We start from the raw sequence: 27,817 nt of genomic DNA, 5'->3' as shown, positions 1-27,817 counted from the left end.
GTGAATTTCCTGTAGAAATGTCAATGTAGCACAGCAAGTTCCCCATCAAAACCGCTCAACAAATTCTGTTACATTGCATCCATTATAAAATGGCAGGGCTAAACTTATAGAATCATAGAATGGTCACAGCCCAGAAGGCCATTCGGCCAGTCGAGCCCGTGCCAGCTCTCTGCAAGTGCACTTCAGCTAGTCCCACTTCCCCGCCCTTTCCCCATAGCCCTGCAAATGTATTCTTTCAGGTACTTATCCAACTCCCTTTTGAAAGCTGTGATAGAGTCTGCCTCCATCACCCTTTCAGGCCGTGCATTTCAGATAGTCTGTGATCATGATCGGCTAGATTTTAGCCTGACGTAGAAACCACGTGAATAGTTATATTCTGAATGAAAGAACTGTGCATCAGGGAAGAACTCTTCACAAAGTGTCAAGAACGTGAGACACACTTCCACAGCAGGTCACCGATACGGAGCTGATCAAATGACAGATAGGGAGCAAGCGCTGTAATGGCTTGCAAAAATGGCGGAGCAACAATTAACAGCTCAATGGGCTGTTCGGCCTAACCCCATTCTTAGATCGATGCCTTGAACTGTTTACCTGAACTATAAAAACTCAGGGTAAATTGATCAGAGATTTCTGCAACTCTTTAAAAATAAGCTCTTTTAAAAGAATAAAAAAAATAAAGAGCAGCGATTAATATTTCCATCAGCCACAGTATCCACCCAGCATATGGAACTTACTGTAACTTCTGTATTGTGAAGTAGTGAATCTAGTGGACTTTATTGAACAACTCCATGGATTAAGGAGGACAGTAATGTAATAGTTATGGTATCAACTTAGCCAAGCAACCCAGAGGTCGAGAGTTCAAATCCCATCAAGAGGTGACATTTAAAATCGATATATTTGGCAATTTGAGGTCTGGGACCAGAAAGAAAATGACCATCAATTGTGACAAAAATCTAGAAAATGCTGGAAATACTCAGGTCAGGTAGCGTCTGTGGAGAGAAAAACAGAGTTAACTTTTCAGGTCTGTGACCATTCATCATCAACCTGAAACGTTAACTCTGTTTCGCTCTCCAGACAGTGCCTGATCTGCTGAGTATTTCCAGCATTTTCTGTTTTAAGTTCAGAGTTCCAGCATCCGCAGCATTTCGCTTTTGTCACGAAAATCTAACTGGCTCACTGTCCATCAGGGAGGGGAACCTGCCAGACCGGTTTGGCTCACATGCAATCCCAGCCCCACGCTATATGGCTGACAATCTGATGTTCCCTAGCAACTAGGAATGCATCATAAATCCAGCCTCGTCACAATCTCTTGCATCCAAAGAATAAATTAAACAAAAATGGAAGCTAAATGAACCGCTTGCCTCATTTCTGATCTCGGACAAAAATAGCTTCTCGCATAATATATTAGCCACTCAATCTTTCCCCTCCCCCCCAGTTAGTCTGCCAAATTTGTACTATGATTTGCCAAGCAACATACAAAACACTGGTTTGGACAGGTGCCAGTTTATATGATCCTTGCAATGCAATGCCACCTTTATATTCTGCCCATATCCTTCTCTTGAACCAGACAGTGTGTGTGTGTGTATGTGTGTGTATGTGTGTGTATGTGTGTGTATGTGTGTGTATGTGTGTGTATGTGTGTGTATGTGTGTGTGTGTGTGTGTGTGTGTGTGTCTGGTAGTTAGTTGTTAACTTGCACCCAGAGCACAGTGCATTGATAACCAGACCATAATTTCTGGTTCAGTCTGAAGTTGAACAAAACAAAAAAAAGTTGGCAAACTCACATTCATTGTTCCGTTGATCTCTGCCACAGTCTCATCATCGGTTGGGAACTGATAGATCTGCACTCCGTTGCTGACCAATTCGCTCATTATCTTGATCTTGAATTTCTGGAGTTCATTCTTGGAGATGGAATCTGCTTTGGCAATGATTGGGATGATGTTGACCTGCAGGATGATCAGAAAGGACGGGGTTCAAATGTTTTATGCAGAGTGTAGGTTTACATAGTCCGAGGGAGTTTTAGAAACATAGAAAATAGGTGCAGGAGTAGGCCATTTGGACCTTCGAGCCTGCACCACCATTCAATAAGATCATGGCTGATCATTCACCTCAGTACCCCTTTCCTGCTTTCTCTCCATACCCCTTGATCCCTTTAGCCGTAAGGGCCATATCTAACTTCCTCTTGAATATATCCAATGAACTGGCATCAACAACTCTCTGCGACAGGTAATTCCACAGGTTAACAACTGAGTGAAGAAGTTTCTCCTCATCTCAGTCCTAAATGGCTTACCATTTATTTATCCTTAAGACTTTTTCCCGCTGGTTCTGGACTTCCCCAATAGTGGGACCATTCTTCCCACATCTAACCTGTCCAGTCCCGTCAGAATTTAATATGTTTTTATCAGATCCTCTCTCATCCTTCGAAACTCCAGTGAATACAGGCCCAGTCGATCCAGTCTCTCCTCATATGTCAGTCCTGCCATCCCGGGAATCAATCTGGTGAACCTTCAATAGCAAGAACATCCTTCCTCAGATTAGGAGACCAAAACTGAACACAATATTCCAGGTGAAGCCTCACTAAGGCCCTGTACAATTGCAGCAAGACCTCCCTGCTCCTATACTCAAATCCCCTAGCTATGAAGGCCAACAATACCATTTGCCTTCATCACCGTCTGCTGTATCTGCATGCTAACTTTCAATGACTGATGTACCATCACACCCAAGTCTCGTTGCCCCTCTCCTTTTCCTAATCTGCTGCCACAGATAATATTCTGCCTTCATGATATGGCCATCAAAGTGGATAACCTCACATTTATCCACATTATACTGCATCTGCCATGCGTTTGCCCACTCACCTAACCTGTCCAAGTCACCCTGCAGCCTCTTAGCGTTCTCCTCACAGCTCACACTGCCACCCAGCTTAGTGTCATCTGCAAACTTGGAGATATTACACTCAATTCCTTCATCTAAAATCATTAATGTATATTGTAAAGAGCTGGGATTCCAGCAATGAACCCTGCGGCACCCCACTAGTCACTGCCCACTATTCTGAAAAGGACCCGTTTATCCCGACTCTCTGCTTACTGTCTGCCAACCAGTTCTCTGTCCACGTCAGTACATTACCCCCAATACCATGTGCTTGGATTTTGCACACCAATCTCTTGTGTAGGACCTTGCCAAAAGCCTTTTGAAAGTCCAAATACACCACATCCACTGGTTCTCCCTGGTCCATTCTACTAGTTACATCCTCAAAAAATTCAAGATTTGTCAAGCATGATTTCCCCTTCATAAATCCATGCTGACTTGGACCAATCCTATCACTGCTTTCCAAATGCACTATTTCATCCTTAATGATTGATCCCAACATTTTCCCCACTACTGATGTCAGGCTAGTCGGTCTATAATTACCCGTTTTCTCTCACCTTCCTTTCTTAAAAAGTTTTGAGCTGTACGTAAGCAAATGCGTACACAGTATTGCAAATAAAACTGCAAATAAAAGATGGAGGCACAAGTTGCTATGGGGGTGTGATACAACAGCAGACTGGGAGCTGAACGCTCCTGGCTGCAAAATGTTCAGGAGAGACTAAAGGAGAAAGGAAAGGTGGGTGGGGCAGCCATGGTAGAAAAAGATTCCATCACCACAGGGTCACATGAGGGTCTCCAATGGGTTGTGCTAATACAGAATCTATACGGCGAGAGTTACTAAATAGGTAGGGAAATGGCATAATTCTTCATCTGCATTACAAGCCACCGAACCGGGGAACTGAGATGAAGGGGGAGTTCCACACAGTTCAGAGAGATATGCAAGAACAACAGGGCAAAGTGGGGAACACATCCGAATACTGCTTCCTAGATCTGTGCGTTTCTGGTCCAGCAAGATGCATTGTCCGATCTAGTTCTGGGAGATGAAGGGCAACAAATAACTGAAGCGTGAGGAGGAGAGCCACTGTCTGCAGATACAGCCCCGAGCTAAGAGGGACCGAGGTTATACCTATCGGGAAAGAGCGAACAGGCCGGGGCTCTTTAGACTGGAAAAGAGACTGCTGAGGAGTGATCTGATAGAGGTCTTTGATATTATGAAGAGGTTCGATAGGGTAGATGTAGAGAAGATGTTTCCACTTGTGGGGGAGTCCAAAGCTAGAGATTATAAATGTAAGATAGTCACTAATAAATTCAATAGGGAATTCAAGAGAAATTTCTTTATTCAGAGAGTGGTGAGAATGTGGAACTTGCTACATATGGAATGGTTACGGCGAATTTTACAGATACATACAAGGGGAAGATACACAATTACATGAGGGAGAAAGGAATAGAAGGATATGCTGATAGAGTTGAATGAATTAGGCCAGTGTGAAGTATAAACACTGGCACAGAGCACTTGGACCGACTGGCCTGTCTATGCATGCCACGAACATCTGTGAATGATACTCTGAAGAGTTAGCCCTTGGAGCTTCAGCTCTGATAACTCACAGTTAATGAGCACTAGTAGGCGGATTAAATAAAATGAGCGAGAGATTCTAAATTTGTGGATGACACCAAATTGGGGGATAGTCAATACTGAGGACTGCAACAAATTACAGGAGGGCATGAATAAACTTGCAGAATGGGCATATAATTGGCAAATAAAGTTCAACACAAATAAATGTGAGGTATTTCATTTTGGTAGGAAGAATAGAGAGGTAATTTATGATTGGAGTAGAGGAACAAAGGGATCTCGGAGGACAAATACACAAATCACTAAAAGTAGCGACATGGGTTAGCAAGGCCTTAAAAAAGCAAACCAAGCACTGGTATTCATTTCTAGAGGTATAGAATTGAAAAGTTATGCTAAACCTGTATCGAACCTCGGTTAGATCACACTTAAGAGTACGGCGCACTGCTCTGGTCAGCCTATTATAAAAAGGATACAGAGGCACTGGAGAGGGTGCAGAGAAGATTTACAAGGATGATACCAGAAATGCAAGGGTATGGCTATCAGGAAAGGATGAACAGGCTGGATCTCTTTTCTCTTTAAAAAAAGCAAGCTGAGGGGTGACTTAATAGAGGTCTTCAAAATTATGAAAGGTTTTGATAGAGTAGCTACAGAAAGTGTGTTTCCACTTGTGAGGAAGAGCATAACTAGAGGTTATCAATACAAGATAGTCACCAAGAAATCCAATAGGAAATTCAGAAGAAACTTCTTTACCCAGAGAGTGGTGAGAATGTTGGACTCGCTAGCACAGGGAGTGGTTGAAGCAAATAGTATAGATGTATTTAAGGGGAGGCTAGATAAGCATATGAAGGAGAAGGGAAAAGAGGGTTATGCTGAAAGATTTAGATGAGGAAAGATGGGAGGAGGCTTGAGTGGAGCATAAATGCCAGCATGGACTGGTTGGGCCGAATGGCCTGTTTCTGTGCCGTATATCCTATGTAATGTAGATCGTCCTTGGTGATGCTGTTGAATGTTTGATAGAAGTCTGCATTCCTTAAGTACACCAAGCTCTCATTCCTCCTATTCCAGCAAAGGGTAAAGGCTTGCTTATCACTACAAGGACAGTTAGAATAAGGGTCCGATGAGGTTTAATTTGAGGCTATCTGACCTTTGGAATGAACAAGATAAGTCTGCCCTCTAACAAGGAGAACTACCCTCCAAGGCTGGTCCCCAGGCCCCTGTGGTTGGGAAGGCCAGGTGCTCCTGGGTGATTGTCAATGCCAATCTTTGCCTGCTACTAGTAAGTAGATAACAGTGACTCCGATAACCAAGCCCACCGTATTTTCCTTCTCCTGAGCCGACTGACAGCTTAGTGGGTAAAGGTACGGCCTGGTGTCGTGTGGAGATAAATCGAGCATCAAAAAAATCCCAGGTTTAATTCTTTGGATAGAACTTTCTACTTCGACAGGGGCATTATAACTGTATAACGGGCAGCCAATCTGGTATTGCCTGGCACGGCACAGCACAGACTGCAACTCAGCACCAAATCGGCACCGAGAGAAGCCAGAAAAAGATAGCTGGTGTGGGAAACTGAAACATTCGCACTGCAGTAGCGAGTATTCTTCTAAAATAGGAGTTAGGTGTTATGCTCGATACCGACAATAGGTGTAAAATAAAGCCAGAACAGTTAGGGTGATTGTGTAATCCTGCCCTTGCTGGGAGTACAGCTCAGAGACAGGGCTCCAAAACCATAGCCCTAAAAAAGACTTGCATTTATATAGTGCCTTTCACGACCACTGGACGCCCCAAAGAGCTTTACAGCCAACAAAGTACTTTTTGAAGTGTAGTCACTGTTGCAATGTGGGAAATGCTGCAGCCAAATATGCACACAGCAAGCACCCACAAACAGCAATGTGATCATGATCAGATAGTCTGTTTTAGTGATGTTGATTGAGGGATAAATATTAGCCAGGACACTGGGGATGACTCCCCTCCTAAGCTGCCCCGACCGGTGCTCCCAGCGAGTGTGGCTTCTTGCTAGAATGTGGAGTCACCCAGAGTATTCCATTCCCCAGCAACGACATCCATCACTACAACAAAGCACGCATTCAATTTTGAAAAGAAAGAGAGAAAATATGGTGCTCTTTTGACATCACAGCAACAGCTGTAATGCAGAATAATAAGGGAAAAGTTTAAAGTGGGCCACACACAAGCTTCAGCTCGTTTTCATATCCCACAATCTAAACCTTTTCATTAATTGGCTTGTAATCTTTCACAACAACTAAACTCTTGGACACAACCTTCTGAAGTCCAAAATAACCCAAAGGAATGTGAGAAATTAGGACATAAAGCAAACTGTTATTGTTTGTACGTCCTCGTGACTCGAGATCACGGAGCATCAGCACATTGAACACAGCGAAGAAAACAGGAAGCACCTGTATCTGACTTCTGAAGTATTTGGTAAACACACAACTGCATTCAGCCGAGAGACTCAGAAATTCTCTTTCACCACCCTCATTTTAATTAATTTTATTATCTTTCCTCCAAGTCTCTTTCATGATAGATACCACTCCCCCAAATGGTGGTGAATTTTCCCAAGGCCTCTGCCAACACCACTTAGTAACTGGCAGTCACCAAGTGCACAGCAGCAAGTCAACCCAACCAGACCCACCCTTCTGTATATGAGCGGAGGGGAGCAAGTGCGTCACCTCCAGTGACCCAATTGCTCATAGCAGGTAAGACCAGTTTGAATGACAGCTGAGAATGCCGTTTGAAAGCAAAAAAAATGTGCATTTATATAGTGCCTTTTACGACCTTAGGATGTCTCACAGGGCTTTACAGCCAATGAGGTACTTTTGAAGTGTAGCCACGGCTGTAACATAGATAAAAGCGCCAGCTAATTTTCACACAGCAAGGTCCCACAAATCTGTTTTTTGGTAGTATTAGATGAGAGGTAAATATTGGCCAAGACACTGGGGAGAACTCCCCTGCCCTTTTTCAAAATAGCGCCATGGGATTTATTTGCGTCCACCCAAGAGGGCAGGCAGAACCTCAGTTTGAACAACCGAAAAGACATTAATTCTGACAGTGCTGCGTTCCCTTAACACCTCGCTGAAGTTTCAGCCTTGGTTATGTGCTCAAGTCCTGGCGTGGTGCTTGAACCCACGATCTTCTGAGTGAGAGGCAAAGAGCGCTACCACTGAGCCAAGTCTGAACTGCACTCATCGACGTCACTGGTCTTCTGGTAGAGTTATGGGCCCATTGGGTCCAGCATCGCTATTTTGGATCTGCCGTTTGCATGAATTCTAATGCCCCCGAGATTGTGTACGGCAAAAACAGACATTAGGAATTTAAATTACGAGGAATGATTAAGGTGAGAGGGCTGGTTTTCTGAAGTTTAAGATTACAAAGAAAATCGATTAAAGTTGCTCCAGGCACATTGGTCAAAATACCAGGGGACACGAGTTACAAATCAAGAAGTTAGTGGTTTTTAAAAAAAAGTCAACAGAACTTGCTAACACCCAAAGAGTAATACATTTGCAGAACAAGGTATTTGGAAAGGCCACTGAAGCAGACAGTACAAGTGGGAACAAGGAACGAATAGAGCAGCTTCTGGAGAAAGAAATGATTGAGGGGTATGACGAGAAGACAACACCAACTTGTATTTATTAACATCCCAAGGCACTTCACAGCAGCGTTATCAAACAAAATATGATACTGAGCCACATAAGCAGAAATTAGGGCAGATGAGGACAAAAAGGTAGATTTTAAGGACGGTCTTAAAAGGAGAGATAGCAAGATGGAAAGGTTTAGCATTCCAGAGCTCTGGGCCTTGGCAGCAGAAAGCATGAACATAAGAACATAAGAATTAGGATCAGGAGTAGGCCATCTAGCCCCTCGAGCCTGCTCCGCCATTCAATAAGATCATGGCTGATCTGGCCGTGGACTCAGCTCCACTTACCCGCCCGCTCCCCGTAACCCTTAATTCCCTTATTGGTTAAAAATCTATCGGTGACTTGAATACATTCAATGAGCTAGCCTCAACTGCTTCCTTAGGCAGAGAATTCCACAGATTCACAACCCTCTGGGAGAAGAAATTCCTTCTCAACTCAGTTTTAAATTGGCTCCTCCGTATTTTGAGGTTGTGCCCCCTAGTTCTAGTCTCCCCTACCAGTGGAAACAACCTCTCTGCCTCTATCTTGTCTATCCCTTTCATTATTTTAAATGTTTCTATAAGATCACCCCCTCATCCTTCTGAACTCCAACGAGTAAAGACCCAGTCTACTCAATCTATCATCATAAGGTAACCCTCTCATCTCCGGAATCAGCCTAGTGAATCGTCTAGTGCATGGCCACCAATGGGGATGCGCAAGAGGCCAGAATTGGTGGAGCGCAGAGATCTAAGGGTTGTAGGGCTGGAGGATGTTACAGAGATGGGGAGGTGTGGAAATGGAAGGATTTGGAAAACAACTGAGTTAATCCATGGAAAGGGGGCAGGGGCTAGGCCTTTCCCAGTTTCTAAACACATGCTTATAGATTTGTGGTAGGTCATACTATGAATGTGTCGAGGCTTGCTCCTCCTATGTTGTAACTCACCTTGCTGTCCAATTTTTTCATGGTCACCAAATCGAGAGACTTTAAAGAGTGGCCAGTGGGGGCGATGAAGTACAGGCAGACGTGGATTCGGCTGTCGTGGTAGTTGTGCAGCGTACGTTTGATCTTTAGCTCTTCCTGCAGGTAGGCTTCAAACTGAGTGTCAATAAACTCAACGATAGACTTGTAGCTGCAGAACAAGAGATCGCAATGTTTTAAAAAATGTTGCTGTTGAACCGAAGGAAATTACAAAGCAATTATTTTGGACAGAACGTAACGAGAGATCTGAATAAAGCATTGCAAGCAAGACAACAAAATACCAACTGGACCAAACAGGAATACAACAAATTCTAAACAATTGCCTGCCAGAGAGGGAGGGAACACCGCAAGGGAGTCACCCCATCCCACTGTTGTGCTTCCGACAATGAGACTGGCACAGGTTGGGAACAGGTAGCCTGTGCTCCATTCCAGCTTAAAGTCCCTGAATGGCAGGGGCAGAACTGGGCGTAACATAGTCCCAAACATTCCATACCCAAGCTGCCAATACTAACTAAATTATCAGGGAGGAATTGTGATGCTTTTCCTGGAGGAAGGAAGCAAAGATCATTCTGGGCACTCTCATACTCTTTAAAAACGGCCATGCACAAGAAAACTCATGGAAGAGAAGAGGCCGTTTGATCTCTCTCTCTCTCATCACCCCTCTCCCATCAAGGCACCCAATTGTACCTGGAACCAACCCAATGTTCTTGCCTTCATTATCATGCTTGGTAGATCATTTTAAACATTTATTACTCTGAGCAAAGTAGTATGTCCTGATAATCATGTTCCAAATTTACTTCTGCATTAATTTCTATTTTCTGGTCCAACTTTCTTTGTGTACTTTGAAGTAGTATTTTGGGTTTGTCACACCTATACTATTTAATATTTTATATACTTAATTCAAGTCCCCTTTAATCATCTTTTTCAAAAAAATTCATTCTGAAGATGTGGTCATCGCTGACAAGGCCGGCATTTATTGCTCATCCCTCGTTGCCCTCTAGAGGATGGGCCTTCCTGAACCACTGCAGTCCACGTGGGGAAAGTACTCCGGCAATGACTGTTTGCAGCGGCTTGATGCAACGGATGTACTTCAGAGGACAGTCAAGAGTCAACCACTTTGGTGTGGGGCTGTCACATATAGGTTCAGACCTGGTAAGGACGCATGTGGAGCATAATCACCGGCATGGAGCAGTTGGGCCGAAAGGACTGTTTCTGTGCTGTAAATACTCTAACTGAACCAGTTGGGTTTCTATGACAATCCAACATCTTCAAATGGTCACTTTTACTGAGAACAGCTTTTTATTTCCAGATTTCATAAACGGAATTCAAATTCTCAAACTGCCATGGTGTTTGGAGATCTGGGTCTGTTTATTTTGAAACAGAGGAGACCGAGGGGAGACCTGATTGAGGTGTATAAAATTATGAGGGGCCTGGATAGAATGGATAGCAAAGACCTGCTTCCCTTGGAAGAGGGATCCACAACCAGGGGACAAAGATTTAAAGTAACTGGGGGGGATGTTTAGAGGAGATGAGGGGTAATTTCTTTACCCAGAGGGTGGTGGGGGTCTAGATCTCACTGCCTGAAAGGGTGGTAGAGGCAGAAACCCTCACCACATTTAAAAAATACTTGGATGTGCACTTAAAGTGCCGTAACCTACAGGGCTAGGGACCAAGAGCTGGAAAGTGGGATTAGGCTGGATAGCTCTTGGTCAGCCGGCACAGACACAGTGGGTCGAAATGGCTTTCCGTGCTTTAAATTTCTATGATTCTATGGTACTTGAACTCTCATTCTTGGCATTCCGAGTCTAGTAACATTACCACTACACTACTATAACTTTGTAGACTGTACAGTGCAATCATGTCCAATCTTCCTCATAACTCACTCCTGTATACTTGGGAATTTGTCTCGCTGCTCCCTTTCCACGTAAATCTTTTGTTTTGTGGTGTGGTGTCGAAAACAGATTCGTACATGTGGTGAGACCACGGCATTAGTGCATGGCCTTGTAACTATGACTGTGGTTACAAATATTCTAAGATTTCCCTTAGGTTTAATTACTTCACCATGTAGCTTGGTCTCTTTCTAAATCTCCCTGTGCCAACGCAAATCCATTGATTATAGGATTCCGGCACCCATCCTTACAATATTTACAATCCGCAAAAAAAGCCACTGCATTTGGAAAAGCAATGTGTTATATGATGCACCAAGACATTTCGATATGGTAAAGTACTGTATAAGCAAATTACTATCCATCAGTGCCCAATTTAATGTGATGTGCCTACCCAACTGCATAACTGATCGGAACCATTTTGAAAATTAAAACTGCATTATCAGTCTCTACTACTAATTATTTTGCTTCATCAGCAAATGTGACCAGTTAACCGTCGATTTTTGCTGACCGGGTTTAGGAAAAGGGGAAGAGCAAGAAGAGGGATGGGACGGGGGGGGAAGATGAGGGACGAGGAGACGGGGGGGGGGGGGGGGGGGTGGAGACGAGGGGCGGACGGGAAGGGGGCGAGGGGCGAACGGCAGAAGGCGAGGGGCGGCGAGCCTCCACAGCCCTCTGAGATGGAGAATTCCAAAGATTCACTCCCCTCAGTGAAGAAGTTTCTCCTCCTCTCAGTCCTAAATGACCAACCCCTTATTCTGAGACTGTGACCTCTGGTGCTAGACTCCCCGGCCAGAGAAAAGACCCACCCTGCATCTACCCTCTCAAGCCCTGTAAGAATTTTATATGTTTCAATGAGATCACCTCTCATTCTTCTAAACTCTAGAGAATATAGACCTAGTCTACTCAAACTCTCCTCATAGGACAATGTCCCCCATCCCAGGAATCAGTCTGGTGAATATTCATTGCACTCCCTCTGTGGCAAGTATATCCTTCCTTTGGTAAGACCAAAACTGTATACAATACTCCAGGTGCGGTCTCACCAGGGCCCTATATAATTGCAGTAGGAAGACTTTAGTCTTATGCAGGTACTCAAATCCTCTTGTAATAAAGGCCAACATATCATTCGCTTTCTTAATTACTTGCTGTACCTGCATATTACATTTCAGATATGTTCCAAGTATTGAGAAAGGAAAGAACTTACTTTTATTTGCCACCTTACATCTCCTCAGGATGTCCCAATGCACTTTACAGCTGATATTTCTCGACCCCTCAATCATTGCAAATACTCGGTTTCAATCTATTCTGCCCCCCATTTCTTTTTCATTTTAAACACCTCCATCAAATCACCTTATTCTGCTCTGTTCTAATGAAATCAACCCCGATCTTTCAGTCTTTCTTCAGATTTCCCCCTGCCACACAGAATTCGTGAATTTGGGCTAGACCCTCCCTAGTTGTCTCAACATCCTTCCTGTAGTAAGGAGCCCCAAACTGCACACAGTATAGCAACGGTGGCATTGGTGAGGTTTTGTATAGATTTACCTTTTACATTCGATATCTCTTGCCATAAAATCTAGCATTCCATTCGCTTTTTTTGGCTTCTTGTGAACCTCAATCCCTCTGCTCTATCACCTCACCCAAAGTCTAATCATTACTTTTAGGGGCCGAAATTGCACCACCCACCACCCCCACCCCAACTGAAAGAAGGCACACATACCGTTTGAAGTTTTTTCTCCACCCCAATCCATGGGGCAAATCTTGCGCCGATGTTCAGGTCGGGGTGGTGTTGAGGGGCACAAGTGCCTTGCAGCGGGTCGGCCACCCCAACGAGTCATCAGCGCGTCACAGGTGACATCAGCACGATGCGGATATGCCACGTCACAACGTCCCTCCCCTTCAATTAAAGGGAAGGACCACTGCGAACTCTGCACAGGGTTTAGTTAGGCCCACGGGGCCAGCGGCCCGGTACCCAAGAGGGGGTGTGTCAGGCTGCCTGTTGGCAGCACGGCCAAACCCGTGGGCGCCATTGCCGGGCCGACCTCGGAGTCGGCCCGACAATTAAAACAAAATGGAAAAGCCGGCAGCGTACCCTACCCCTTTAAGGGCGGACGTGCCGCCCAGGCAATACACAGCTTCCCGCAGGGGAAAGCTGCCGGGGCCACCGACCAGTGGTGGCGCCGCTCCCTCGGGGGTCGGAGAGGGGTTGCTGCCAGTCAGAAGGGGGGTCGCCACATGCCCACCGCTCTCGGCCCGGGGGGGCAATTTAGGACAGGTAGGCCTATCGCCTGGTCTGCCCGGCCCATCCGCCTGACCCCCGTCGGCGAGGCCCATCCGTCGCTGAGGCTTATCTGCCCCAGTAGGTAATGGAGCTTAAGGAGGGGGGCAATTTCGGTCTCTTATTCTTTTGCCAAAAACACACCCCTCACATTTACTGACACTGAATTCGATCTGACAATTTTGTGCGCTTACTTCACCATTTTATCACTATCCTTCGGTCCTCAAGATTTATCATGCCTCCGAATTTGGACACTATTCCTACAAGGCCCTTATGCAAATCACACATGATCGTTTACATCTACCGGAGCAGACATTCGGCTAAACACTGCATTCAAAAGACAGCACACACACCTCTGCCAGTGTAGCACTCCCACAGCACTGTGCTCGTGTCTGCAGCCTAGATTACGTGCCGAGCTCCTGAAGTGCAGCGCAGAGATTCAACTCAGCGCAGTAAGGCATAGAAATTACAAAAAATTAGAAAGTTGTTTCTGACCTTTCTTCCTTGTTAATCTGGTCCCCAAATCCCACACTGTTTATGATGGACAGCTTCAGGCAGACACTACTTTCCTGTAGTTCGTAGCTGTTGGACTTTATATGGACTCCTGGCTGATTGTGTGCTGCTGGATCGCCTTCGAACCTGGTGTTGAACAGGGTGTCCATTAAGGTGGACTTTCCAAGACCAGTTTCACCTAAAATCAAGGCAGGTTTAAATTGAGAAACAAGCAAAGTGGTCCGAACAAAATACCATCAATGACTTTTTATGAAGCCTTAGAAACCAGCACTCCAACCTACCAACCAACCACCCACACTACAACTGTGGGGTCCAAAATTAGGCAAATTCATAAGATCAGCCATAATCTTATTAAATGGTGGAGCAGGCCTCAAGGGGCCAAATGGCCTACACCTGCTCCTAGTTATTATGTTCATATGTTCTTATTCCAACTATTAGTTGTGACTTGCTCCAACAAAGCAAAACATGTGTGTTCTGTTTACGTCAATTTTTCTTAGAAGAGTTCTGCCCCCGCCAGTAACTGGCAAAGAATGACTATTTCTAGTCAGAACAGAGGATAGAACTGTACTGTCCACTAAGGTTAGGTAGGGTGTGTTCGTGGGCTAATGTTGCCATGAGTTGCCAAAACAAACAGTACAGAAAATGCGTATAGGCTATAAAACGACAGACATGAAATGGAAGCACTGGTAGGATGGCCCATTTGCTGTTTTACTCACTGCACCTGCAAAAGTGACTAGAAATACAAAAAGAGTTACAAAGGGAAACAGGCCGTTTGGCTGAACAAGTCTGTATCGGTGTTTACCCTCCATGTGAGCAAATACACATTTGTATTTATCGTTGTATTTGTATGTAAAAATCACATTTACTCGCCATGCTCCCGCATCCCTTCAACCCACAAACAATACTGTGATAAGGACCAGATAATCCGTTTTAGTGATGTTGATTGAGGGATAAAATACTGGCCAGACCACCGGGGAGAAGATCCCTGCTCTTCTTTGAAATAGTGCCATAGGATCTTTTACATCCGCCTGAGACACCGACCGGACTGGGCCTCGGTTTAACGTCTCCTCCAAAAGACCTAAAATCAATCCTGAATGGTGATATTGTTGGCTATACAAGGGTCAATGTGGACACAGCTGCCTGCTAACACACCATCACATTTTAATAATCGAAAACATCTGAGAAGCTAATCATTAAATGACACAGCTGGGACAGAGGTGGTGAGCAGACCTTGCATGTGTGTGAGACAGAGAGACAGAGAGGAGCACGAGAGTGCGACAGAGCGCGCGTCTCGCGTGTGCGCCTCGCGCCAGAGCGCGCACGCGAGCCAGAGGAGCAAGCAGAGAAGCGATTTGAGCAGTTCACAATTCAAGCTCTCCTCTCCCACCAGGTGCCAGTCCCTGCTGGGGTGTGTTCCACAGGTGGCGATCAGTCAACTCTCAGGTACCTTACACAGCCAGACACTGGAGGAGGTGATGGGGCAGGAAGAAAGGAAAAGGAGTAGCGGAGGAGGAACAGAGGAAGAAAGGAGATTGATGAAGGAGGAGAAGAGGGGGTCATAGCTGAGCTCAATCCTAAACTCATGCATCCTCAAACATGTACGTTTTAGCAGGAGTCAAATAAATTGGCAACCTTAGTTCAGTGCCACTCTGGCTGACTGAAGCAAGCTCAGAGTATCCAGCATGAACTAGGGAACTGAACCAATACCTTCCAGTTGCACACTGCCTTCATCAATGAGTAATGGGGCAAACCTTTATGCAACTTTCACAGTGATGATGACCACTGGTGGGGTGGGTGAAGAGACGTACTTTGTGCAAATCAAGACACCTAGGGACAGGATGGTGAATTCACAAGCAGAACGCCACTACTCACATTCAAAAGCTGTTGGATTATGACGTGTTTGCCACCTAGCATGGCGAAGGGAGGTTTAGAATCACATCAACAATCAGCACAGAAGTAGGTCATTCGGCCCATCGTGCCTGTGCTGGCCCTTAGAGAGCAGTCTTGCTTGGTCCCACACCCCTGCTTTTTGTCTGTAACCCTGCAAGTTCCTCATGCTCAAGCACTTATCCAATTCCTTTTAAAAATTATTGATGGAATCAGCTTGCAGCACCTTTTCAGGTAGAGCATTATAGCTCTCGACAACTCAGTGAATTTATTTTTCCTCATCTCCCCTCTCGATCTTTTGCCTCTGGTTATTGCCCCATTTGCCATAGGAAATAATTCTTCTCTATCTAATCTATCAAAACCTCTCATCTTGAAAACCTCTATTAGGTCACCCCTTAACCTCTGTTCCAAGGAGAACAGTCCTAACTTTTCCAACCTCTCCTCATAACTGAAGTCATTCATCCCTGGTAACATCTTGGTAAGCCCCCTCTGTACCCTTTCTAAGGCTTTTACATCTTTCCTGGTGTTGTGCCCAGAATTGTACACAATGCTCCTGCTGAGGCCTAACCAGTGATGTTCCGGCATGATCTCTTTGCTTTTATATTCCATTCCTCTATTTATAAACCCAAGTAACCCATATGCTTTTTTAAACCACCTTATCAACTTTCCCTGCCATCTTTAAGGATTTGTGTACATGGACACCAATGTCTCTCTGCTCATCTACACCTTTCAAAGTCGGACTAGCTTTCCATATTAGTCCTCCCAAATTGCATCACTTCATACTTCTCCGCAGTGAACTCGATCTGCCCATTTCATCCTGAAGCCTACAACTATCCTTATCGTGATCTACTACTTTGCCATGTTTCTGCAAACTTGATAATGCAGTTCCCTACACCCGAGCCTAGGCCGTTTATAAAAATTGAAAAAGCATAATGGACCCAAAACTGACCATTGGGGAACACCACTGCAAACCACTGCCCAGTCTGAAGAACATCCATCCACCTTTGCTTCCAGCCACTGACCCAATTTCGTATCCATACCAGCACTTTCCCCTTAATTCCATGGGCTTCCAGCTGCTTAATAAGCCTTCTGTGTGGCATTGTGAGAAACATTCAAAAATGGTTCAAATTGAGTTATTCCAGATGTCCAGGATATAGGCCACGTGCCAAGGCAAGTGGAGACAAAAATGGCCTGTGCATGAGCCCGATGGATCTGCAACGCTCGATGGGATGGAAGTCCTGAAAAGGGGACTATTTGCCTTAAACCTTTGAACTGGTCAGTAATTCTCCATTAGCTCCCGATATGAAAATGAAGAGAAGTGTTAATTGAAGGCTGAAGTAACGGTGCACCGTACTCTGGTAAGAACCGTACTCATGGAAAAGCCCCTCCATTATTACAGTGCAGCCTTCCTCTGCTGTGTTCCACAGCGCATGGTACATCTACCAGAGGAGCCCTCAAGTATTTAAGTAATTTATGTCTAAGTAATAAATTCACAAAGCATATAGCATTTTGTGAATGAAATGGACGCAATTCAGTAGCATCAACTTGCGAAGGCTTCTTTGACAGCATCTCCCAAACCCACATCTACCACCTAGAAGGACAAGGGCAGCAGGCACATGGGAACACCATCCCCTGCAAGTTCCCCTCCAAGTTACACAACATCCAGACTTGGAAATATATAGTTGTTCCTTCATCATCACTGGGTCAAAATCCTGGAATTCCCTCCGTAACAGCACTGTGGGAGCACCTTCACCACAGGGACTGCAGCGGTTCAAGGCAGCGGCTCACCACTACCTTCTTGAGGATAATTAGGGATGGGCAATAAATGCTGACCTCACCAGCGACACCCACATCCCATGAACAAATATATATATATATATTTTTTTTTTTTTTTTTTTAAGTATTTCTTCTAAAAACTAATCAGTGACTAATTGGCAAAACACCTCAAAATAACCCAACTGCAATTTGGTGTTCTGAGGCTTGGTCACTGGCCAGGTTAATAAGGTGTATGGTCCTTCAACAGAGACTGTAATTCCTGTATTGGACTGTATAGTCACCCGAGAACTCACTTTTAGTGGAAGCAAGTCTTCCTCGATTTCGAGAGACTGCCTATGATGATGATGATGATGTATGATACAAGTTGCAGTGACACTGACTATTAAGGTGTACCCAGCACTTAAAAAGCCAGCAGCTTCATGTAGGAATGTATCCTTCAGGGTATCTCGTTAGATGGCTGACTAATGAGACAGCACCTCAGGTGAGCTGCTGTTTTTGGATATAGTTTATGCAAACACATTACAACAGGGCATGATAGTTAGAGATCTTGACAATCTTCAGGGAGAACAAAAATCAAAATGTACAGCAAAAGCATCTCAAACTTGAGCTGCCCAATATATGTTTTGCTCCTCCCCTCCTCTTCCCCTTTACAAGAGGAACTAAGTGTGGGGAGGGGAGGGTCATTTGGACTCTAGAAGGGAACTCATCCTTATCAAAAATAATAATGAAACAAGCAACTCTCACAAACGGAATCTTTGGCTCAAATTTCTGACCTTGCATGTTATTAATGGACATCCGATAAATATTAAGACGCATCTCAGAGTCAAACAGCTGAAAGCAACTACTTTGTTGCCACCCATTTGAGCTGAGGTTTATTGTGAAACGGTACTACAGCAATGTCAACACACAAGTGAATGTCACCAAAGTGAGAAACCGAATTTCTCCACAATTTAATTGCGTGCAGTTCAGGACCCTTGGCAAAGGATTCGGTCTGTGCCCACACTATTGGGAAAGTTTTCATACCTCCTGTGTGCCCAGAGCTGTGCCAATGCCCATTAGTGAAACTGGTTTTACCAAATAGAATAAAGAATGGGGCTACCCACTCACCAGGGGTTATTCCTTGCTCCTAACTTCACTTTAAACATCAGGCTGCAAATGTCTGCACCCTTACAAATGCAGAGAGATTCACATATAATTATAAATGGTTCTAGAATAGAGATTCACTGAGTAAATGCACCTCTGGGTGTAGTAAGGAGCCATTTAGACCAGTGTATCCTAGGTCCTCCCCTGACTGGTCAGCTGAGTTCATGAACACAAGAATTTTAAAAAGGAATAGGGAAAGAAAGGCAATTTTAAGCCCTACCAGCTCATTTCCATTTCTTAGCTCAACTCCGCCCACCCACCTTCTCACCATGTCCCTCAATTCATTCTCTTTCTAAAAATGAATGCAGTCGTCTTGAAGCAATTTACGCAATCCACTTCAATGGCCTTCCCCGGTAAGCTGTTCCCCAACTTTTACCTTTTCTGTGGAAAGAACATTGTTCGACATTCCTTATTACTCCCATCTTCCTCATTTTTAAAATTTGCGTTCCTGATATTGGAACATTTCACCGGAAAACTCAATTTGATGGGATCAGCTTTTCTTTCATACCCGTGGAAACTTCAAATGTCCCATCTCAAAAGGTCCCACTTTTCCCAAAGCAAATAAGTTCGACTTTCTTGACGGTTGAGTCCTGAGATGAAAGGGGTTGTCTTATGGGAGAAAGGTTAAGCCTATACTCATTGGAGTTTAGAAGAATGAGAGGTGATCTTATTGAAACATGTAAGATTCTGAGGGGCCTTGACAGGGTAGATGCTGAGTGGATATTTCCCCTCGTGGGTGAATCTAGAACTAGGGGGCATAGTTTCAGAATATGGGGGTCGCTCATTTAAGACGAGGATGAGGAAGAATTTCTTCCGAGGCTCATGGATCTTTGGAATTCTCTACCCCAGAGAGCAGTGGAGGCGGAGTCATTGAATATATTCAAAGCAGAGATAGACAGATTCTTGAACTACAGGGGAGTCAAGGGTTATGGGGAACAGACAGGGAAGTGGAGTTGAGGCCAAGATCAGATCAGCCATGATCTTATTGAATGGCGGAGCAAGCTCGAGGGGCCGTTTGGCCTACACCTGTTCCTATTTCTTATGTTCTTACCTTTTATTAAGTTACTTAAGCAACTCAAATTAAAATTGCTGACACCAGAATCAAATCCATTGCTCGCTTCTCTAATCTCTCGACAGCAATAATGATTAAGCTGAAGTGGCAGTGGAGACACTAGACTTGATCACACCAGGGAGCGGGGAGGAAAATCCCGATTGCTATTCAGAGGGTACACGTTCAGTGAGGACATTCGAATCATCTGCTGACACTGGAGGGATTAAACTTCATGGAATGAGAGAAGACAGCGTTAATACAGGTCTACCTACTGTTAACTGTGTGGAGGAATCAAAAATCTGGTCGGATGCTAGCGTACGGAGGTGTAACGTTGATCATTTATTGCTGGGACTGGATGATGCTGCACGGTTACTAAAGCAACAGCTCCAGAAGAATATACTTGCAAGTACAGGTTGAACCTCCCTTATCCGGAACTCCCAGGACCTGGCCTGTTCTGCATAAGGGATTTTTCCGGACGAGGAGTGGTCACGTTAAATTAGATGGTACAGGTACTGAGCAAGGGGATATCGGGGCTGGCTGGCTCGGGGCTGGAAGTGCGGCAGAGAAATCATGGGGGGGGGGGGGGGGGGGTGGATCGCGGGGTCAGGCCAGCGATTGCGGGCGCCGGCAGCGAGGAAGGACTTCAATTTGTTCAAGTCGAATTTCTGCACATGCGCCACCCGGTGGCCAGGGATGGTTCTGGACGAGGGGTGGTTCCGGATAAGGAAGTTCTGCATAAGGGAAGTTCAATCTGTACCAGTGTGGCTCAGTTGGTAGCAATCTCGCCCCAGCGTCGGGTCAAGGGTTCAAACTCCACTATAGGCTCATCTGCTGCTTAAACCCTCATCCATGCATTTGCTACCTCTAGACTTGACTATTAATAAGTTCTCCTGGCCAGCCTCCCATCTCCCACCCTGTATCCTAACTCGCACCAAATCCCGTTCACTCATCACTTCTTTGCTCGCAGACTTACCTTGGCAACGCCTCCATTTTAAAATTCTCATCCTGGTTTTCAAATCTCGCCATGGCCTCGCCCCTCCCTATTTCTGTAGCCTCTTCCAGCCCGAAAAGCCTCAGAGATCTCTGCGCTCCTCCAATTCTTCCCTCTTGCACATCCCCGATTTTAAGCGCTTCACCATTGGTGGCCGTGCCTTCTGTTCCTAAGCTCTGGAATTCCCACCCTAAACCTCTCCGCCTCTCTTTCCTCCTTTAAGACGCTCCTTAAAACCAACTCTTTGATCTGTCCTCATATCTCCTAATGTGACTCAGTGTCAGTTTTTTTTTGATAATGCCAGTGAAGCAACCCTTGGGATCCTTTACGTTAATAGGTGCTATAAAAATGCAAGTTGTTGTTGCTGCTGAGCACATAATCCAGGCTGACACACCAGTACAATACCTAGAACCTGTCTGCCTGCACAGGTGAATGGAATGGATCCCATGCCACAATTTGAAGAGGAAGCTCTCACAGCGACCAGGCGAACAGTCCTCCCTCAACCACTAAAACAAACCAACTGATCATTCATCCATGTTTTAAAACCTTGCTGTATGCAAACTGACTGCCACATTTGCCAACATAACAATGACTGCACCTCAAAAGTAATCTGCTGGCTCTAAAGTGCTTTGTGATGTCCTGAGGACACAATCAGGCACTATGTAAATGCACGTTCTTTCCTTTATATGGTGCCTAAGGTACTTCATAAAGGCGCAGTGGGTCAGGCACCAAGCAGGAGTTGGGGTGAGGGCAACGGAGAAGAGATAAGGGCTGGTCAAAGAAGTAGGCTTGGAGGAGGGCTCTGAAGTTGGGAAGAGGGCAGAAAATGGCAGAGGGATTTAGAAAGGGAAGTTTAGGGAGCAGAACCCGGTCACCAAAATGTAAAGTGCAATAGATCAGAAGAGTGGCGGGTGTGTGTGTTGGGGCCTAGGACTGGAGGAGATTGCAGAGCTAGGGTCACTGAGGGAGTTGTAACATCAGGATTTGGAAATCAACAGACATGGGGTGGGGGCTGAGACACCAAAAGTCAATGAGGACAATGAAACACAAATGAGACTCACTACTCAATACGAGATGGACGGTGGCGTCTGGAGGAGTTCCAGTTTGTGTAGGGTGGAGCTCTGGAGATTGGCACGAAGAATCTTGGAGGTAGAGTCTGAAGGTGGCAAAGGCATGGATGAAGTTTCAGCAGTGATGGGACGAGATAGGGAGAGGGGTGATGGAGGGGCAGCAATCAGATGTTATGAAGGTGGAAATGGGCCATTGTGGTGCTGGGCCAGATGCAGGGTATGAAGCTCAGCTCGGGGTTAAAATAGGACACTGAGGGTACATGCTAGCAGGTTCAGCCTGGCAGGATGGAATAGGTGGCTATGGTGTGGAGTTTCTGGCACAATGAGCAAAGTGGCTTTGGCTTATGTTGAGCACCTCACCCATGACAAAGGCCATCTCGTGTTCGAAAATGTCACAATTCAATTTTTTTTTTAAAAAACAATGACTAATTACAGCAAGAAAGAATGGGAGGGAAATTGACAAACTGCAACGTTTGAACTTTGTGGAGCGAGAACAAAAAAAACTTCAGCTAGTCCAGGTTATGTCACCAGTATATTGGTTATTAAACAGGAACATGCCTATAGTGCTTGAATGGTGTCCAGTGTACTGCAGTCATGTCTGACACTCATTGTATCTGATACACAGCTACAACAGATGTAGACTGCAATTCATGTGGGTCATAATTACCAGAAACGAGACTCCCAAAGCAAGCGCTCTACTCTGAACTCGTCCACTGCAAACAAGCCAAAGGCGGGCAGAGGAAACATTACAAGGACACCCTCAAAGCCTCCCTGATAAAGTGCGACATCCCCACTGACACTTAAAAGTCCCTGGCCATAGACTGCCCTAAGTGGAGGAAGTGCATCCGGGAGGGCACTGAGCTCCTTGAGTATCGTTGCCGAGAGCATGCAGAAATCAAGTGCAGGCAACGGAAGGAGCGTGCGGCAAACCAGACTCCCCGCCCACCCTCCCTTTCCCTCAATGATTATCTGTCCCACCTGTGACAGAGACTATGGTTCTCGTATTGGACTGTTCAGCCACCTAAGAACTCATGTTTAGAGTGGAAGCAAATCTTCCTCGATTCCGAGGGATTGCCTATAATGATGAATTACCGACTAACGATTGCCAGCTGTGTGTGACAAACAAGGGCTCAATTTGCACCACCAATGGGCGCTGTTTTCTTGGCATCTGCTGATTTTTTTTTGAGCAATCTTGATTTCGCAACTTTCCTCAGTTTGTATGCCGCGGCAACAGTCGGCACTGGTCTTTTGGCGTGAAAACTGATTTCCACGCAGTTTTTGGCCATTTAAGCGATTTTCCCCAACACCGATTCTTTTTTTTTTTTAAGGATGGTTAAGTTAAGAAAATCGACTGTTTCTTTGTAGTCTAGTCCTGTTCATAAAGATAGTTTATAATGATCATGTTTAGTACGTTCCTTTATCATCACTTTACATTAAGGATTACTTGCTCTGGTGTTGGCCACCTCCCCACCCCCACCCCCCCTCGGTCCTGCCCACCCGCTGCAAGCCCTGGCCATGGAACTTCAACTCACAGATGGAGCTTCAGCCCTGCGTGTCTCATTACCCTGGAAACCTCCCTCAGTGTCTCTCTAGTTACCCTGGCAACCTCAGCTTTTGGCACAGACTTGAAGCTCCACCCCCAGATTTAACTTCGGGTAACGCCAAAATAAAATTTTACTTTGGTGAAAGTTCCAACTTTTTTCCCCCCGCGCAGTCGGGCACAAAAAAAAATTGTCCGTACATTCTCCTGGGTGCCAAAAATCAGCAAAGAGGAAAATAGATCCCAAGGGGACACACAAATAGGCATTTTTGCAGGAGGCTCTTTGGATTTCACAAAAAACAGGGAATAATTGATCAACAAAGAAAATATAGTCCAGATAAAACAGTCACGTAAAAAAAAGTGAGCAGAAAATTGATAGTCAAGTTTACACATCGCTGCACAAAGATATGTATGTATCTGCTCCTCCTCAGAGTTGCAACTGAACTAAAGCTGTTAACTGCAATTTGGACCACAAATCAGAAGGGCTAATTTACTCATTTGGATAATTCCTCGCATACAAAAGTGAATACAAATCAAGCCTTCAGGTGATGAAAAACCAACTGCAGTTACACTGAACTGTTCTCTGAAGTCAATCTCTCCCCTGCTTTCTCATTGGAACTCAAGACATATTTGACCTATACATCCCAATTATTCTCCAGTCCACATGACAGACTGAGGCTGGTTTCAGAAACTTATGCTGTTTCACAAGATAAATTCAGATGGATGAAGATTGCCTCAAGTCCATTTGATCTCGTCCTTCCAGACTGCAAATCCTATTGTCTTCCTATTATTTCATCCAGCCATTTCTTCAATAAGCCCAGTGTCCTGCCCTCAACCCCTCTTTCATTCTCCGCAGGTGAATTTGTAAGGCAGCAGTTCCTACTTGTACTTGGATATAATTTGAACATGCTTGCAGAATATTTACATCCCATTTCAATCTTTCAAACTGTTGCAAGCACAGACCCCATATTAATGGTGCTGATTTCCAACAGTATGCTTGAATTAGTTATACACAGGGGCAGTCGTGTAAGTGGTTATGGTACTGGACCAGTAATACACTGTCTGGCTGTGGCTGTGTTGACAGAAGAACCTTTATTGATCTGGTGTGCATGTCAGGATTCGTCAGGAGAAAAATAAATTAACTCTGTTTAAAAATGTTTGTAATAAGGTGGCAATTTCTGGCAGACAAGAAAATACACAGCAAGTACTTGAGATGGAAAAGTTACTAAATTTAATTAGCGACAGGATATATTACTGAAGCAGCAACGCCTCTGCTTGGGTTGGTACCATTTGCAGTTAAGCTTTGAAGTGGCTGAATTTTAAAATTGTTCATCGCCAACAGAGTTCCACCTCATCCGCCCCCATGACAGATTCACACGACTGTCACAGTCCCATTTCTGTAAAGGTGGCTCTTCAGTCACCTATGTAGGACAGAAAATATTCTCGCTACTTCCTGATCTCACTCTGGTCGTAAGCATTTCATTTATAATGTTCTCAATTTTCTCACGCATCCCATTCTTTCATGTGCTCCATCTAGAGCTCTTCCCTTCGTGGACATTGCTCTCCCTCCCCTCCCACCCCTCTCGTATATGCTTTTCACAGATATCCGCAAAAAAACACCGACTCCCACAACTAGCTCAAGTGCACTTGCTGTAAAAACTTCCTTTCCTTCCGCACAGATACCATGTCTGTTGCATCAGCACTGATGAAGCCTCTCTCAACTGTTGCTTCACGATGGGTCAGCAGAATCTTCTGGCAAAAATTGTCCCATTTCCCGAGGTTCTGCTCTCGGCCATCCTCTCAACAATGACAGTCCCTCGCCCTCCATCCCATCGGCCTCTGCATTCTTCATCATCATCATCATCCTCCTCCTCCTCCTCCTCCATCCACAACATGATCCCATCACCATGCATATCTTCCCCTCCCCTCTCCACTTTTCAAAAGGACATATATCCCAATAACATTCTGTGTGATCAGAACATTTTGTTATTCTACCCCCCCCACCACCCTATTTAATTACAGTGCTCCCTTATCTTTCATCTTTCAGTCCTGAAAGAGAAAAAAAACTGCAGGGATATGGGGAACGACCCAGGGAGTGGGATCAACTAGATTGCTCTTCGAAAAAGCCGGTGCAGACTCAATGGCCTCCTGCTGTGCTGCACTGATTCTCCTTTCTCTCAGCAGGTACTACCTGACTTACTGTGTTGTCTTATAGCCTGTTTCCCTTTTGGTTTGGAATACGCTGGTGATGCACTGGGTGAGGGACAAGCTCGTCTGTCCTTCGTATCATGTACTTCTTTCTTTGCCAGTTTTCTCTCTTCTCCAGAAAGCCATGTCTTTTGCTGGGAACTTATGTATTTATACTTGGGGTCACTGGTATACAGGCGCGGGTACCTTGTCACGCAAATAAATTTGGATCAGGTTTACACCTGAGGCAGTTTACAGTAACAAGTCTTTTGAGTCATTACATTCGGCGACAAGGTAACTTAAGAACCTTCGCATGTACAATGGACACTATTGGAATTCTGGAGAGATTCGCGGATGGCGAGGATTGGGCGGATTTTATCGACCGCCTGAATCAGTATTTTGTGGCCAACAAAATGGAGGGAGATGCTGACGCAGTTCGGTTTTCCTCACCGTTTGTGGTCCAAAAATTTACCGCTTCACGAAGAATCTTCTCTCGCTTTTACGTCCAACGGACAAAGAATATAGGGATTTGTGCACTTTGGTGAGTGACTATCTTAAGCCAAAAGAGGGGATCATCATCTCACGCTATCGCTTCTACACACGTTCGTGCTGAGGGTCAGGATGTGTTGGGATTCACCGCCGACCTGCGATGTCTTGCTGAGCCGTGTATGTTTGAGAACCTGTTGGAAGACATGCTGTGAGATTTCTTCGTGATAGGCATCAACCATGGTGTGATTCTCCGGAAGTTATTGGCCGAAGAGAAGCTGGATTTGAACAAGGCCATCGCGACTGCCCAGACATGCACGACGACTGATGATAATTTGAGGCAGATATCATTGAAGAGTCGGAGCTCCATGGCAAGCATTGTAAACAAGATTGTGTCGTCATCTGGCAGGGCCTACGCTTGTGCAAAACCTGTAGCTGCTCAAAGTCCACCAACTGGTACAAATCCGATTTCACCCCGTTGGTATTGTGGGGGCAATCATTGGCTTCATCAGTGTCAGTTTAAACAGTACTCCTGTAATGGCTATTTGAAAGTGGGGCAACTTCAGAGAATGTGCTCACAACTGAGCAAGCATGCTGTTGCTCATCACATTGCTGATGACCAGTCCAGTGCTGGCCCGGATACACAACCCAAGGAGGAAGTGTATGGTCTTTATTCATTCTTGGGAAAGAGCCAACGGATAATGGTTAATGTGAAGCTGAATGGCGTGCCTGTATCAATGGAGCGGGTCACGGTGAGAGTCAGGCGATAATGAGCTAAAGGACATTCGACAAGCTATAGGTCACTGAGGCTGTGAATCCTAAGCGGAGTCCAGTCAATGCCAAGTTGCGTACCTACACTAAGGAACTCATACCGGTGATTGGCAGTGCCGTAGTCAAGGTGTCATATGATGGTGTGGATCTACCATTATGGATCGTCCCAGGTAATGGTCCAACGTTGTTTGGCAGGAATTGGTTCGAGAAAATCAAATGGAATTGGAATGAGATCAAAGCGTTGTCATCGATGGATGACATCGTGTGCTCAAGTGTTGAAGAAGTTTTCTTCTTTGTTTGAACTGGGCATTGGCAATTTTACTGGAGTCATAGTGCAGATTCACCTGGATTCTGATGCAAGGCCTGTCTATCATAAAGCTCGGTCTGTTCCCTACATGAGGGAGAAGGTTGAAATTGAGCTTGACAGACTTCAACGGGCGAGTTTAACGAGTGGGCCAGTCCTATTGTTCCTGTGTTGGAGTGATGGCACTGTCAGGATTTGTGGAGTCTACAAGGTTACAATTAACCAATTTTCGAAACAGGATTAGTACCCTTACCGAAGGCTGATGACCTGTTCGCCATGCTAGCTGGTGGAAAGTCGTTCACCAAACTGGATCTGACGTCGGCCTATATGACACAGGAGCTTGTCAACACTTCGAAGAACCTCATCTCTATCAACACCCCCAAAAGGACTGTTTGTCTACAACAGGTGTCCTTTTGGAATTCGTTCAGCTGCAGCCATATCTCAGGAATATGGAGAGTCCATTGAAGTCCGTTCCTAGAACTGTCGTATTTCATGATGACATTCTGGTCACAGGTCACGACACTACTGAACAATCTTGAAGAAGTCTTACATCGTCTGGACAGTGGGACTCCAGCTGAAACGTTCGAAATATGTCTTCATGGCACCTGAAGTTGAATTCCTGGGGAGGAAGATTGCTGCTGATGGCATCAGGCCTACGGATTTGAAAACCAAGGCCATCAAAAAGGCATCAAGGCCTCAGAATGGGATGGACCTGCGTTCATTCCTTGGGCTACTCAACTACTTTGTAATTTCTTACCCAGATTGAGCATTTTTAGAGCCACTGCACGTGCTACTCAGAAAAGGCGACAACTGGGTCTGGGGTGTGTCTCAAGATAGAGCCTTTGAGAAAGCTAAGAATCTGCTCTGTTCAAACAAGTTGCTTGTTCATTATAA

General features: G+C 45.2%; 1 protein-coding gene across 6 annotated transcripts in view; it reads right to left on the bottom strand.

Moving 5' to 3' along the window:
- LOC139265648 (septin-6) overlaps window positions 1–27,817 on the bottom strand; it is a 100,200-nt gene that overhangs the window by 24,617 nt on the left and 47,766 nt on the right. For all 6 annotated transcript variants that reach the window (XM_070882829.1, XM_070882825.1, XM_070882826.1 and 3 more), the window contains 3 exons: window positions 13,700–13,895; window positions 9,008–9,194; window positions 1,785–1,946 (listed from right to left, as the gene is read on the bottom strand). In XM_070882829.1, the coding sequence (XP_070738930.1) occupies window positions 1,785–1,946; window positions 9,008–9,194; window positions 13,700–13,895 (545 nt within the window). The remainder of the gene's footprint in view (window positions 1–1,784; window positions 1,947–9,007; window positions 9,195–13,699; window positions 13,896–27,817) is intronic.

This window comes from Pristiophorus japonicus, chromosome 6 (assembly GCF_044704955.1).
Source record: "Pristiophorus japonicus isolate sPriJap1 chromosome 6, sPriJap1.hap1, whole genome shotgun sequence".
NCBI classification, from domain to species: Eukaryota; Metazoa; Chordata; class Chondrichthyes; family Pristiophoridae; genus Pristiophorus; species Pristiophorus japonicus.
This window is presented reverse-complemented; position numbering and strand designations above follow the sequence as displayed.